Source organism: Phacochoerus africanus, chromosome 2, assembly GCF_016906955.1.
Source record: "Phacochoerus africanus isolate WHEZ1 chromosome 2, ROS_Pafr_v1, whole genome shotgun sequence".
NCBI lineage: Eukaryota > Metazoa > Chordata > Mammalia > Artiodactyla > Suidae > Phacochoerus > Phacochoerus africanus.
In genome coordinates this window covers 248,200,883-248,214,906 of record NC_062545.1, presented here as the reverse complement: position 1 = coordinate 248,214,906, position 14,024 = coordinate 248,200,883, and the positions used below count along the sequence as shown (strand labels likewise).

The 14,024-nt window shown below is 47.0% G+C and overlaps 1 protein-coding gene across 7 annotated transcripts in view; it reads left to right on the top strand.

Moving 5' to 3' along the window:
• Window positions 1-14,024, top strand: part of ABCA1 (ATP binding cassette subfamily A member 1) — a 132,385-nt gene that overhangs the window by 43,954 nt on the left and 74,407 nt on the right. For 6 of the 7 annotated variants that reach the window (XM_047768084.1, XM_047768079.1, XM_047768081.1 and 3 more), the window contains one exon: window positions 12,692-12,816. In XM_047768084.1, coding sequence (XP_047624040.1) covers window positions 12,692-12,816 — 125 coding nt within the window. The remainder of the gene's footprint in view (window positions 1-12,691; window positions 12,817-14,024) is intronic. The other variant, XM_047768083.1, reaches the window with a different exon arrangement.

Below are 14,024 nucleotides of genomic sequence, written 5' to 3'. Positions count from 1 at the left end.
GGGCAAATTCAGGCTCTGTCCCTCACTAAGTGTGAGCCTTGGGCCCTCTTTACCTGAAAAGTAATTAGCTTCCCTGCCCATCATCGAGTGTTAAATCAGATGACATTGTTGGTGACTGATACTGAGGTCACAGCACACAGTTGACATGCAATTAATCTGAGTTAGTTTACCTTCCTTCCTTTCCTGGCTGCCTGTTTGGCTTCGACAATGTGTTCAGTCTCTCTGGGCCTCAGCTGTCCTTGCCTCGAAATTGGGATTTAGGTGAAACAACCTGCACATGCTTCATCTTGGAAACTTGGTCAGTACATGGATGGGAGTCACCCAGGACTGCCCGGTTATGTGGGCTGTCCCCTGACTGTAGCCCTTTGGGGGCGGGCAGGGCTGGGCCTTGTTTGTGGTGCTGTCCCAAGCATCGGCACGCAGCACAGTATAATTAGGCATGGGGTAAGCAGCCAGTGACCCTTTGTGAAATGAAGATGAGATAAAATACGTGCCCTTTCTCTTTTACAGTGTATTTTAAAAGTCAAATGAAAGCAATGAAAATGATAAAAATCCCAGCACATGTCATTTTCAAGTTCATCCCCTGTGTGAACCCAAGTCAACAGGGGTCTCAATTAACAATAGTGGCAGAAGTTCTTAAGAACAATCTTGTTTTCTTTCTTTTGCAAGGTTTACCTTCCAGAACTTTACTGGAAGGGCTGCCCTGAACCCAGAGGCTTGAAGTGGATTTACTGAGAAGCTAAAAAATTTCACTTTCATAGCCTCTTTCCATGGCTCTGTTAGGGACTTTAGCAATCCAAAATTGCCAAAGTAGGATTTTTAAAAATTATTCTTTTTGTTAAAGAGAGCCCCCCCCCCCAAAAAAAAAACTGTCAGGCTCAAACCTTCTACACCTGCATCTGCCCCTGCCCAAGGCCTGGGGGACAGGAAGGACTGCCTCCTTCCTCAATCTCCTCCTCCACCCTGCCCTTAAGGCTTGCTCACCACTCCAGCCCACTGCTCCCTCTTTGGGGATTCTGGCATTCTCTGGTGGGGTGACCAGCAGACTGGCCAGAGCTTGGACCTTCCCCATGAGGCCAGTGCTGCTCAGATCAGGACTGGGCCAGTTGAAGAGATGTCTCTTTGCTTTTTTCTTTGTCTTTACTGCTTGTTTCCTTTAGAGCTATTTAAATGCATTGCATGGTGCCACCTAAGGGGCTCATTAGCTGGCTTCCTGCTTAATGTTTCTGTCAAACATCCACTTTGCCCCAGCATCTTGCTTCTTTCCCTTCCCATGGAATCCAGCTGCCGGTCTCCTTTATCTCTAGGTGGCACATGGGCCTAGGCCCCTTGTGAGTTTGTACCTTATGTAATGGTTGGGGCTTCTGCTTGGCTGGGAGTTGGGAGGTGCCTGGGCTGGGCCATCACCTCCCGTGTAGGTGGCTGGGCTCCTGGCTCCTGCTGTATCCCATAGCAGCTCCCTCAGCCTCACCATGGCTTATACTGGTCCAAGGACAATTCCTAGGCTTGTGGGAGCACTGTGAGAATTCTCTATGGGTATCAGCTGTGGCCTGGCCCAATAGAAGACCTGGGTTCTGCGGTGTGGCTGGAGGCCAGATCCCAAGCTCCCCTGTGCACGGACTGAGCAACTTTCCTTCTCAGCTGAGACCTTAGCTTGTTATATATCTGGCCCTGTCTCAAATTATAGCCATACCAGTGGTGGTTTTAATAGATGCCCAGTAGGTGCTCTGTGGCCTTCAGAAGATCATTTCTCCCTGATGGATTGGGCCAGGTAGATAGGGCACTTAAGGGCTGCCACATCACACATGTCTGAGGATGCCATGTGCACCACAGTCTACACAAGTGACACCCCTCATGAGAATTGTGATCCCTGAAACTGGGTACCTTATTTCAGCTTCCCTCGACAGGAACTAGGGTTACAACTGCCTTCTCTCCAGAATGCAGTGTCCTCTAAAGCTTAGGAGAACTCCTCCAGGAAAGAACAAGGGAGAACTTTGGGCATTTTGTCACTGGGCTGGAGCTGTCCTTTTGGAAGACATCCCACATCATTGAGGTCAAGGGCTAGAAAGGGGAGGAACTGGAGGAGAGAGCCAGGGCAGTGCAGCTTGCAACCGGAGACCCTGACTCGGACCTTGTGTTTCTGCATCCCTTAGGCTGGGTTTTTGAGTGTCACTGGCATGGTGGTCTTTTTCTATATAATCATGGTACAAATCTGGCTTGTTTGGTCTTTTTGGTGTGACTCTGACCAAGACTTTTATGAAATAAGTCCTGAGGGTTGTGCTGGACTTTGGGAAATGGGTCATAACTTCCTGGATATTGGATTTACAGGTAATACTGAGAACTCACTATATGGACCTTTGATTCTGCTTTGATCTTTGAAAGTTGGAAGCACCTGATCCCCTGAGGACAGGCTTCGGTGACATGGCAGAGTAGTTGGCTGTGGCATGGAGTTGAGGAAAGGGCTTGTAAAAGTATCATCTTGTAAACATCCACTGGGGCAGTGTAGCTTGGTGTTAAGAGAACATACTTGGCAGCCAGACTGCCTTGGTTCAGATCCTGGCCCTGCTGCTTACCAGCTGTGTGGCCTTAGATAATTCTGTAGCATCTTTGTGTCTCAGTTTCTTCAAAATGGAGCTAACAGTCCTCTCTTTGGGATGTTGTTTGGAATAATGAGATAATAAGCATAAAGCATTTAGTAATCTGTCTGGCACATCATGAGCACCAAGCTTGTATTTCAGTTTGTTGTAAAGCCATCATGTGAGGTAGGGAATTTTATTCCTTTTTGTGCACATGAAGGAGCTGAAGTTCTGAGAGGCTAAGTAACTTGGCTAAGGAAGCACAGCTGGCAAAGGGCAGAAATAGGATTAGAACTCCAGACTTTCATACTCTGCCAGTATGTTATTAGAGCCCAAAGAGAGTAGCCTAGGTTAGTCAGAAATTTTCCCAGGTCACAGGATACTGGGCATGGATGGGCTGGGGTCAGAGAGGAGATAGGAGGGCTTCTGAGAGAAATGGCAGACTTCTTCCACTTCCATTTCCTGGCTTCACGGGTAAAGGCACGAGTGGGCCGCTCCCCAAGGTCTGTGTAGAAAGAACAGCCTGTGACTCACAGTCACTTCTCCTTGCGTGCCTGAACCCCTCCCTTCCATTTGGGCAGCTGCTGAAGTTGAAGCTATAGCCTCAAACTTTGTTTTCTGTCCTTGTGGGCCCCCAAGGGTCATCTTGGGAGATCAGATGACAAATGTGTCAACATTATGTCATCAGACTGGAAATTCCTTGAAATCTTTGGGTGATTGCAATTCACGTCCATGTGCACTTATCAAAAACTCTAATTTAGAGCCTTAGAGTTTCATCTTTTGAAAGTCTCCCAGACCTGTCAAAGCCAGGCAGTATCTTAAAGCCCAGAGAGTTGGTTTCCATCCAGGGTAGGGCCTGGCCCCAGCTGGGCTGCCATCCGGGGATGCAGTGCTGCACTCATGTGTTGAAACATTGCTTGAGCTAAATCAAATCAAAGGTCAGCTTTACCCAGACAAGAATAGAAAACACAATTGAACTCAATTGTAGGACGGCATGTACCATACAATATCAGACTGCCTTTAAAGAGTTTGGATCGTTAACATCAACAACAGTGTTTCATGTCTCTTGCTTTTTCAGTATGAGATTTACTTACTCTGTAGAGGGCAAAGAGCAGTTTGGGAGTCCAGTTTGTTTCTCCTTGAAAGCATCCCATTTTTAGCCTTCTTACCACTGTTGCATTGAGGCACAGAAGAGGCATCTTGGAGATTGTCCAGCGGACTGAGTTGCACCACGTAATGGTACCATCTTACACTTAAATACGTTTTTACATTTAAATTCTAAAGCAGCACCAGCTTGGTATTATCATCCCCATTTTATTGATGAGGAAACCGAGGTTCAAAGGGTTACGTCTGTTGCCCAAGGTTACAGAATAAAGCTGTGAATTGAATCCGTGTTGGTCTGACCTCAAGGCTCAGCATCTTTGCCATCCCATGCTGCCAGGTGGCTTTATTCCTGTACCAGGAAGTGTGAGTGACATTACCAGCTTTTGATGCCCAAATCATTATGAAGCATTTTAAAAGAATAAAATGATTTGTTTAATTCCTATATTGTGGAAAGAGCCAAAGCTTTGTAGCCAGAGCTGATGTGGTTCACATTTACCACTTGCTTGCTCTGTGACCTTGAGCAGGATATTAACATCTCTGGATCTGTTTCCTCATTTGAAAAACGGAAAAAATAATATCTTTCTCATAAACTTCTTTTAAGCTTTGTAGTACATATAATGTATTTGATGTTCGGTACATTTTAATCCCCTTCCTCTGCTGATAAAGCACTGCTATGTCCCTTAATACATTTTTATCAAATTTAAAAGAACAAATTAAGCACTTTATATCACACACACACACACCATGGTATTTTATACCATATAAAATATATATATTTTAACAGTTCTTCCTTAGCTCAGCACTAGGAAGAACTCTCTTCAGCCCCTAATTCATAAACTCATCTTCGCGTCCATCCCATCTTCCTGGCCTTCTCAGGGCTCTGCAGGCTGATTCTGATCCCTCAGTCATGGTGTTAGGAGCATCTAGTCTCATTTTCAAAGACCAGCTCATGAGCAAGAGTTGAATGCCTCAAACTCTCTTCTTTCCTCCCAGCTCTTTTTCTCTCTGTGCTTTCTGTCTGACTTGGTCTTTCCTGTTTCTAGACTCTCTTTCCCCCTATTTTGATCTCACCTTCTCTCTTGAAGTTCTTGCCTTTTCTGGACATCCTTCCTCACCTTCCACCTCTCTGGCCTTCACAAAGGGTTCTCCATGAAGAGTTCTCCCAGCAGTTTTCTTGCTTTGTCTAATATTGGCTCTTGACTCTTTCTCTCTTTTTCTTTAGATCCAGAACTCACTGTGACTAGTGCTACCTCCTCAGTGTTGCCTTTCTTTTCCCTTTGGGCTTCCCAAGCCAGCTGGACTGTGCCACCACCTCCACTGCATTAGCAGAGGTCCTGGCCAGTATGAACAGGTCACCCTCTCCCTCTGGGGCACAGTCTCCATTCGTGCTTTGAGGACCTGGTTACCATTCAGCTTCTTATTAGCTGATGTCAGTCCTGGTTCCAGGGGCTCCTGACAACCTCTCCCACTTTGCCCACCTCTCAGTAAGACACAACTATACTGTTGCCTTCATAGATGGATCTGGGAAAGACATGTCATGTCTCTCTCCATCCCTCCATTTCAGTGTTGACAGATTCTACAGTGGCAGAGAAGGCTGGAGACTCCCAGCTCTGCTCACCTGACCCTCTGTCCATCTCTTGGAAGGCAAGGGCAGGGATCCTGTTTTTATACAGCATCTATTTTATTACAGGCTCCTGCCTTCAAGGAGCTCCAAGAACTATTGCCACTTGAAATCATAGTTCTGGTATTTTGCTTCAGCAGCCATTTAGAAGTTTGAACTAATGCAAGTTCCATTCCATGTAGAATAAAGAATATGTGGTTCCTAAAGTTGTGATGCTCCTGTTGGTCTCAGGAGAAGTATCTGGCTTCCCTGGGACTTGCCACAAAGGGTTCAGGAAGCAGAAGCCTACATATTCTGGTTTCTCTGTGGAACCCTTCACATAAGTGTCATCCAAGACTTTATCAACAATTATTTTGAGCTTGTTTGATTTCTAAGCTTATGTTTTTTCTTACAATATGTGTGAGTCAGTAAGACATTTAGTGTCTTTAGTATTTACTTAAGCCACCCTCTCCCCTGGTATGATCAGCCTTTGTTTAGAGAGAAATACAGGATCAGAGAGCCCAAGTGACTTCTTCAAGGCCCCATAACTGAAAACTTCTGGAACTGAGATAGGAACCACGTTAGCCAGACTCTAGATCTTTCAGGGGTGTCTTGGGATCCCTCAGCAAACCTGCACTGTTCCTCGGTTGGGATGCTGGGGCCCAGATGAACAGCAGGGAGAGGTGCTGACCCCAGGCTCCCAGCCTCCTCCCACCTGCTCTGAGGAGTCACCTCAGGGAGCAGCCAGGTCACTCTGCCTAACTCCCTTCTCTAGAGCCCTGACGTTCCCAGAGAGGCCCTGGTTTTCTCTGAGGGCTGCACCCCTCTCAGAGAAGCAGGCAGGAGCTACTCTTGAAGAAAGTGGAGCCCTAACATCAGGAAAACAAACCGAAACAACAACAACAGCAAACACCCAGAAGAAGCTGAGCATGTTTGTTCCCAGCCCTCTTCTGGCAGAGAAATGTTTTGAGGCCTTCTTGTTTATAAGGCTTGGCTTAGGCTGAGGAAAGCCAGGAGTGAGATCTGGCTGAGAACCCTCCAGGCCACTGCTGGTGTGATGGGTCAGGGCTGGGAGACCCCCTGGGTGTCCTTTTAAGAAGAGTATCTGGGCCTTAGATGCTGACATGATCTCTTTCTCTGCTTCTCCTTTTTCTTCCTTTGCCTCCTCCATCTACTTCTCAAGCAGCTGATCGCTGTGGTTTCTTTTTATGTTGAACAAAAGAGACTACAGCGATCCTGAAACTGAGCTGGGGACTGGAGGGCATTGACCGAGAGTAACCCTGCCGCCACCGCCAGCTCAGCTGAGGGTTTCCCTCCTCCTCTGCTTTCCTGGGCGGCTGCCCTCCCTGCCGTCCCCCCCCCCCCCCCCCCCCCCCCCGTCCCTCCCCGCTTCTCCTCCACTGCACTCAGGGCAGGCTGGGAAGAAGCAGGAGGAACACTCTGGGGATGAAAGCATCCCCCTGGTGCAAGAGTCCTGCCCTCCCACCCCTCTCTGCCTCCCACAGAAGAATTTCCTTAGACTGTGCTGAGAGCCTGCCCAGAGGACTGGCAAGAGACTTAGAATTCTGTCCTGTTTGTCCTCAGCCCACAAACACACATTTCACTTTTTTTGTTCTTTAGACTCTAAGCTCTTGAATCGGTTTTTTGTTTTTTTGTTTTTTTCTCCTTTTCTTTGCCCCACTCTCCTGCACCCAAAGTAAAACTCTCTGGAAAAGGACATGTATCATGGGCTCCTCCAGGCAAAACTAAGGAGGCTGAGTTCAGGGGATCAAGTATTTTGGTCCACATGGGAGAGATGGCAGCAGGGAGGTTCTCGGGGCCTTTTGCTGGATGGGGACTTTCTGTCTTGTCTGCAGGGCAGCAGGGACGCAACGTTTTATTTAGTGACTGGTCCAGCAACTGGATGACCGTGTTCTCTGACAGCAGGTACATCCTCTCAGTGACCCGCGGAAGCTCGTGAGACTCTTGCCTCCAAAAGGGTACTTGTACTTTCTTGATCTGGGTTTGCACAACAACCTGTGCCTTTTATTATTACCCCATCTTACGTCTAAGGAAACTGAGGAGGCCAGAGAGATTCAGAAAAGGGGAAGAGTGAGGTCAATGGTTACATGGTTAGGAAACAGCAGAGCTGGGACCTGAATTCAGATCTTCTGATGCCTGTTGAGTGCTGACTTAGTTTTACCCCACGGGTACCTTTCAGTACCAACAATAAGAAGACCTCTGAAATCATTGTCTACAACCCACCCACCCATTACAGATAAGGTCATGTGGGCAAGGGTAAATGGCCAAGGACTGGTTGTCTTTTCCATTAAGTGTTCTCTATCTTGCCCCCAGCCATTGGTTGCTCTTACTTGTCATCTTCCTCCTGTGTCCGTCCTTGCAGTGATCCTATAGAGGTGATCATTCCCGTTGATTCTCTAAAGTTCTGAATAGACAAATCAGTCACATTCAACCTTTTCTTCCCCTAATAGACAGTATCAGCAGAAAAAATTCAATCCTTTTGTCTGATGCAGGAACTCAGCCAGGCAAATACACAACACACACGCGCACGCGTGCATGTGCACATACACATATATCTTAGATCAAAAATTCAGCATCGACTTACTTGACACAGTTGCTCCTCTGTTCTTATCTATTCTGAAAGCATATGCTTTGGGGTCAGACTAGCAATGAAGCCACTGAGGTGTCTTTTCTGAAAGTGATGATGGTGTTAGTTTATCCTTTATTGAGACCTTTTCTTGGTTCCAGGCTTCCTACTGGGACCTCATTTAACCTCCAGCTCAGCCCCGTGAGGTAGATGCTCTTGTCATCCCCACTTGTCTTGTTATGGACATGTCCCCATGCCCTGCCTCCAGCTCCCACTCTCCTGACTGTCTTCCTGACCTGGGTTGATGCACCTGTGGGGTGGGGGGAACTTCCGGAGACCTGAGCGCTCTCTTGACGGGTTTGTTTCACACGCATGTCCTGTTTTGTCCCACAGCAGATCACTACAGCTCATGACTTGATTTGCTCCCTTGTGTTCCTCCATTCCTTCCCCACCCACCTCCGCTGTGCCAGGCACTGCCACACCTTGGAGTTCCAAAGTCCCGACCCTCAGGCACTGGTGTTCTTCTGGGGAGAAAGATGTGGTTTCAGAGAACTGCAGCTCAGGGGAAGCGCACATAGGAGGCTATTAGGGCATGGAAGGTTGCCACCTGATTCAGCTGGAGGGTGGGAACATCAGGGCAGGCTTCCTGGAGGAGATGACTCATGGGCCAAATCATAAAGAAGGGGTAGAGTTAGCCAGGCCAAGAGGGGAAGCGCTGTTTCAGACATCAGACATCATCTCGGCATTCTTGGCTTTTCCACTCATTTTCCTGCTGACAACAAAATGGAGAAAACTGAGACCAGAGTTGCAAAGTCATCCTACACTGGCCTCACACCACACCATACCTCATCCTCTTCCTTCTTCCACTGTACTCCTTGAATTTCAGATTTTGAGGAATCTCTCTCTCTCTTTATCTACTTATACCTTTATCATTTACTCAGAAACATTTATTGAGAACTGTGTGTCACAGCACTATGACTGCAGGCTGCCGTGGTCCCTGCCATCACAGGAGCCTTCTTTACCTTCTCCTCATCAGCCACAGCCTCTGGAGATTTCTGGCTCTCTGTCCTCTTCCAGAATTTCGCTTCAGCCTCTGACTCCCCTCTGGAAACACTAGCAGATAAGCCTCATCTGGGTCAGATGCTTCCCTGAGCTGCCTTCCTCTGGCCCTCTCATCCCTCCATCTGCTTTCTCTATTGATCTGCCTCTTCATCTCCCTTGTCAGCCTTGGAAGGTCCTCGAGGGGAGTGCCTGTGTCCTTACTTTCTGGTACACTGTTGAGTGAAATAAACCCTTCTTGATTACCACTTATTGAACACCTACTGTGAGCCCATTGCTTGCTATTCATGCTTTACATATGAATATCTCTAATCCCCATACCTTTGAAAGGTGGGTGCTGTTATCTTTACCTCTTAGGTAAGAAATTTGGGGCTCAGGAAGACAAAATGAGCTTCTCAATGCCACTCCATTTATAATGAACCTGACTGGTATCCATGTGGATGCAGGCCTTGCTCAGTGGGTTAAGGATCTGGACTTGCCATGAGCTGTTGTATAGGTCACAGATGTGGCTTGGATCCCAAGTTGCTGTGGCGTAGGCCAGCAGCTGCAGCTCTGATTCGACCCCTAAAAGCAATAAATAAATAAATACATAAAGCCACACCATTTATAAACAGCAGAGTCCAGCTTCAGAGTTGGGTTTTTTTGGTCCTGTGCCCCTATCTTTCCACCATACCATTGTTTCCCAAACTTGGCTAGAATCACCCTAGGGAGTTTTGTAAAATTCTGATGGCCAGGTCTTAGCTCCAGAAGTTCTGATCACGCAGAAGTTGTTGGGGGTTGTGGCCTGGGCACTGGGATTTTTGTAAAGCCCCCAGTGGGAGTCTAACGAGCCGAGATTGAGAACCAGTACACAGCATAGCCTTTCTGCGTCCACACTGGCTGCAGGTTGTGTTGGTGGTGGTGTGTGAATCCGAGTCCACATGTGTGTTATCCTTGTGACCAGAATGCACTGTCTTCTCAGCCAGGTATCCTTGGCCCTACCTGCTGCCTCCTGGCATGGCAGCCTCACCACCCTGTGCACATGCACTGCCAAAGGTCGTTGACTGTGTAATCAGCCTCTTGGTTCTTCTGTCTCATCCAGGGGATTCACTGAGAGGCGGTTGGAGCTTGATTACTTCCAGCTGCTCTCATCCATAGAGTCCATTGACTTAGTGGAAATGTCTTAAGAATGCTGCTGCACATGCTCCCTGGCCTCAGGTGTGGTTCGTGACCTAGACCCGTGGCGAGCGCAGCAGGCTTGACCTCCCTTCCTTCAGCAACCCTGCTCTGGAGGCGGGAGGAGGCTGTTCTGGACTTGGCTGGCACCATGTCAAGTGCTGCTCTGGCTTTTCATTCTTGGGAGGGGTGTGGGGCCTGCCTGGTCACTGTGGGTCGGCACTTGTGTGTATTCTGTTCTGTCCAGGGCTCAGAGAGGTCATTTTTTCACCCCCTCAATTTACCGGTGAGGCCGTGGCGATGCACATAGGTGAAATGACCTGGTAAATAGCGGATACAGAGCCCAGGCTTTCTGACCTTTTTGCTGTGGTGCTTTTTCCTCTGTTCCACAGCGGTCAGTTTCCGTACTGGACCTCAGTGGAAGCTACTAGCTTTCCTGCCTTCTTCTTGTTTACCCCTACCTTAGGGATACCGGGGCAACCTGGGTATTCTGTACCTCTTGGAATATAGTACTAGTGACTTGGGGTCCCCTTTATTCTTGGGGTGCAACCTGGGGATCATCCTAATATCTCTGGTCTCTTCTTAGAGCTACATAGCTGAAAGGAAATCTCCTGTGATGCTGCTTAGATACTTCTGAAATCTTCCCAGCCCTGCTCCCATGTCCTAGTATTTATTATCCAGCCATTGTTCACTGGTCAGTAATTCTTGCCTGATCTGGGCACCAGGATACAAGGATAAAAGACATATTCCGTGTCCTGGAGGTGTAGTCTAGTGGGGATAATATGCAGATGAAACAACATTCCTATAAGGATGGTTCCCCAGGCCCACTGTATTCGAAATGCTAGGGATGCTTACTAAAAATGAGGATTCTTAGTCTCTACTCTAGATCTATTATTGCATAATCTCTGGGAATTGGGCTCAAGGACTTGCATGTTAGCATGCTCCCTAAGTGACTATTAGATGCTCTGAGGTTTGGCACCTGGGAAGTGAACCTGATGGTGAGACTGCAGTATCATGTGGGATGGGGAACACCAGGCAGGTGGCAGCTTGCAGGAGCACCCGTTCTCAGGAGGGACACTAACTTGGCAAGGACCAGCTTCTTGAATGTGAAATAAGAAATAACTAGGAGTTGGCTACATAAGGCGTAGCCAGAAAATCATTTCTCTAGAGATGTGAATCAAGCTTGGTGAATCCCGTCTATAATTCTGTGTTATTAAAGCTTGCTTCAGCAGAACACTCCTGGATGAGGCAGCACTGATGAAAGCCTGGTTGGATTTGGAGCCCTCCTTCTACTTTATCTCTACACATCACCCCCTTCGCTTCCAGGATTAGCTCTTGTCCTCTTTAAGCTTCACTTCACAGCCCCGCTTTTTCAGATCAAACCTGTTTCTCATCAGTTAAGTGATTTGGGTTTGCTAGCTTTGCCCCCTAGAGGTCGGTTCTTGCCTGGGCTTGTGGGCTGTGGTCTCCCATTGATGGCTGCCCCGTCATGCTTCCTGATGAGCTGGCCTGCTCTTTACTGAAAGAATGTGGGTTGTTAAAAGGGAGGGGCAGAGGGAGAAGTGGACATTCACATGAAATATGGCAGGGGAAATGACAGCATTTCAGTCAAGGGGAACCCTACCAAGCATCTGATTGGAAACCTCACATTTTGGAGATAGAGAAGCTGAAATGCAGAGAAATAGCTGATATGAAATACCCAAGTAACAACGTTAGGCACAGCTTCCAACTCTGGGGACTAAAATTGGATTTCTGGCCAGTGCTTTTTCTGCTTCACTACACTGGATTGGAGCCTCTTCTAAATGTACCTGGAGGGCTTATTATTTAAAGGGATTCTGCGTGAAACCCTGCAGCAAGCCAGTCATTCAGTAGGGTTGATTTTTAAAAAATACATGCCTGTGTGTTTTCTTAACTTATGGCAGGCTTGGGTGTTGAAGCTCTGTATCAAGGGTTCCACGTTTGGAATTAAAATGAGATCATGCCTGTGAACGCTTTGATGTGCCTAATGCTGTATACCCATGGTTCTCAAATTGTGGGCCCCAGATCAGCCTCATCAGCATCACCTGGAAGCTTGTTAGAAGTGCAGATTCTCCAGCTTCCTCCCAGGCCACTGAATTAGAAACTCTGGGGGTAGGGGACTAGCAGTCCATTTTCACAAGCCCCTCAGGTGATTCTGATGCCCTCTCAAGTTTGAGAACCACTGTTCTGCATCAAGAAAAAAAACAGCCCCCGGGGCTTGTGGGCATAGGCTTTAAATATCTCCAAGGTGAGCTACCTGCCATGGCATTGATTAGACAGGAGCTGTGGGGTTAGAGTCACAGATCTCAGGTGGGCTGGGCGAGCTCATTTAAATGACCTGGCTTTTTCCTTGAAAAGCAAGGAAAGGCTGTGTGTGCTCTATACTGTCATGCTACACGGCTTCAGAAAGCAGTCTTTTCATGTCTCTGCTGTTAAGGTGAAGCTCCTCGAACCTTGTTTCTCTGTGTGCTTAGACCTGTGGCTGTCAATCAGTTTAAAAGGAGGCAATCAATATTAATGATATTTTGTTCCATCATGCTGACTTTTTAAAAAAGTTGCTTATAAAATGAAAATAAAATACCATTTCTCCAGCAGGTTTGAAGCTTCGGGACTTCCTGGCAGACAATGAAACCTTCTCTGAATTCCTGCATCACAACCTCTCTCTGCCAAGGCCTACTGTGGACAAGATGCTGGGGGCTGATGTCAGACTCCGCAAGGTAAGCTGCGACCTTCAGCTTCCCTAGTGGGGCCCATGGCAGTTATATTATTCAAGAGCGCCTGGAAGGAAATAAACAAACTCCTATCTTTGTAATGCTGCTGAAGGAAGTTGTTGGCTCCAGTGCAGCTTCACCTGTTTTTACCTCCCTGCTCAGGCTGACATTACCAAACCGTCCAGAGAGTGGGATGTACAGCCTGGCATCACAGGCCAGCTGGCTGAAATAAAACTGATTCCTGCCTGTCAATTGGCATTTGTTGATAACATCTCCCTAACAGGGGGATGCATTTGAGTTAAGATGAATTAAACACTTTCTTTAAAATTTCACAGTTCTGAGACAATAACCAGGGTTGAGGATTATTATCTGGAATATTTCCGTCTGTAAAATCTAAGACAGGAGATTTTAAAAACTTAATGCTTCCTTTAAAGATAAATGAGAAAGCTATATAAGGAGAAAGTGTTTATTTTTCTTAAATTTATAAAACCAGGAAGTAATGGTTGTGTTTATATAGAATTTTGACCTCAGATTTTTAAAAACTTCCTCTGGCCTCATTTGATAGCAAACCGCCCCTGTGAAGTGGGCAGCAGACCCAGACTGCCTGGTTATTGATTTTCAGAGAAGCTCCTCAAGTGTATTCTCTGGCAGAAGGGGGAACTGCTTCTTTACCCTGTCTCGTGTCTACATACTAGCTTGTCTTTTCAGTAAGCGGAAGTAGTGGAGATGTTTATGCCTGAAAATAAGATCTTCGCTTTTTGTGATCTAGAATTTTTAAAATTAGAAAAATGTGCTTACTGCTTGCCTTTATGAAACTAGGAAAATATGCCTTGTGTTTACCAGTTGTGTGGTTGGGAGATGGGCCAAAAGCAGCAGGCTTATGAAAATTGTTACATTTTTATGAAAATCATTAGCATGATTTCCATTACCCCCTGCCAATTTCATATCTGTCACATCTGATCAGTTTACAAAAAGAGGGGGCATCCTAACCCCGGAGGTGGTCCTTGGATGGTAATTAGTTTCTGTGTAGTCAGTGTTCTTGACCACAAACATTAAAGTAGGCTGGCAGCAAGGGCTAGTTAGAGAAGGGAGGAAAAGTGAAGGGGGCTTGGGTTTCTGGCAGTAGGTGAAAACTTTCTGGGAACCATGGCAGACCAAGTGTTAGCTGCATGGGTCTTGGGAGGCTTTTGGTCCATCACCCCCATTAGGCTGTA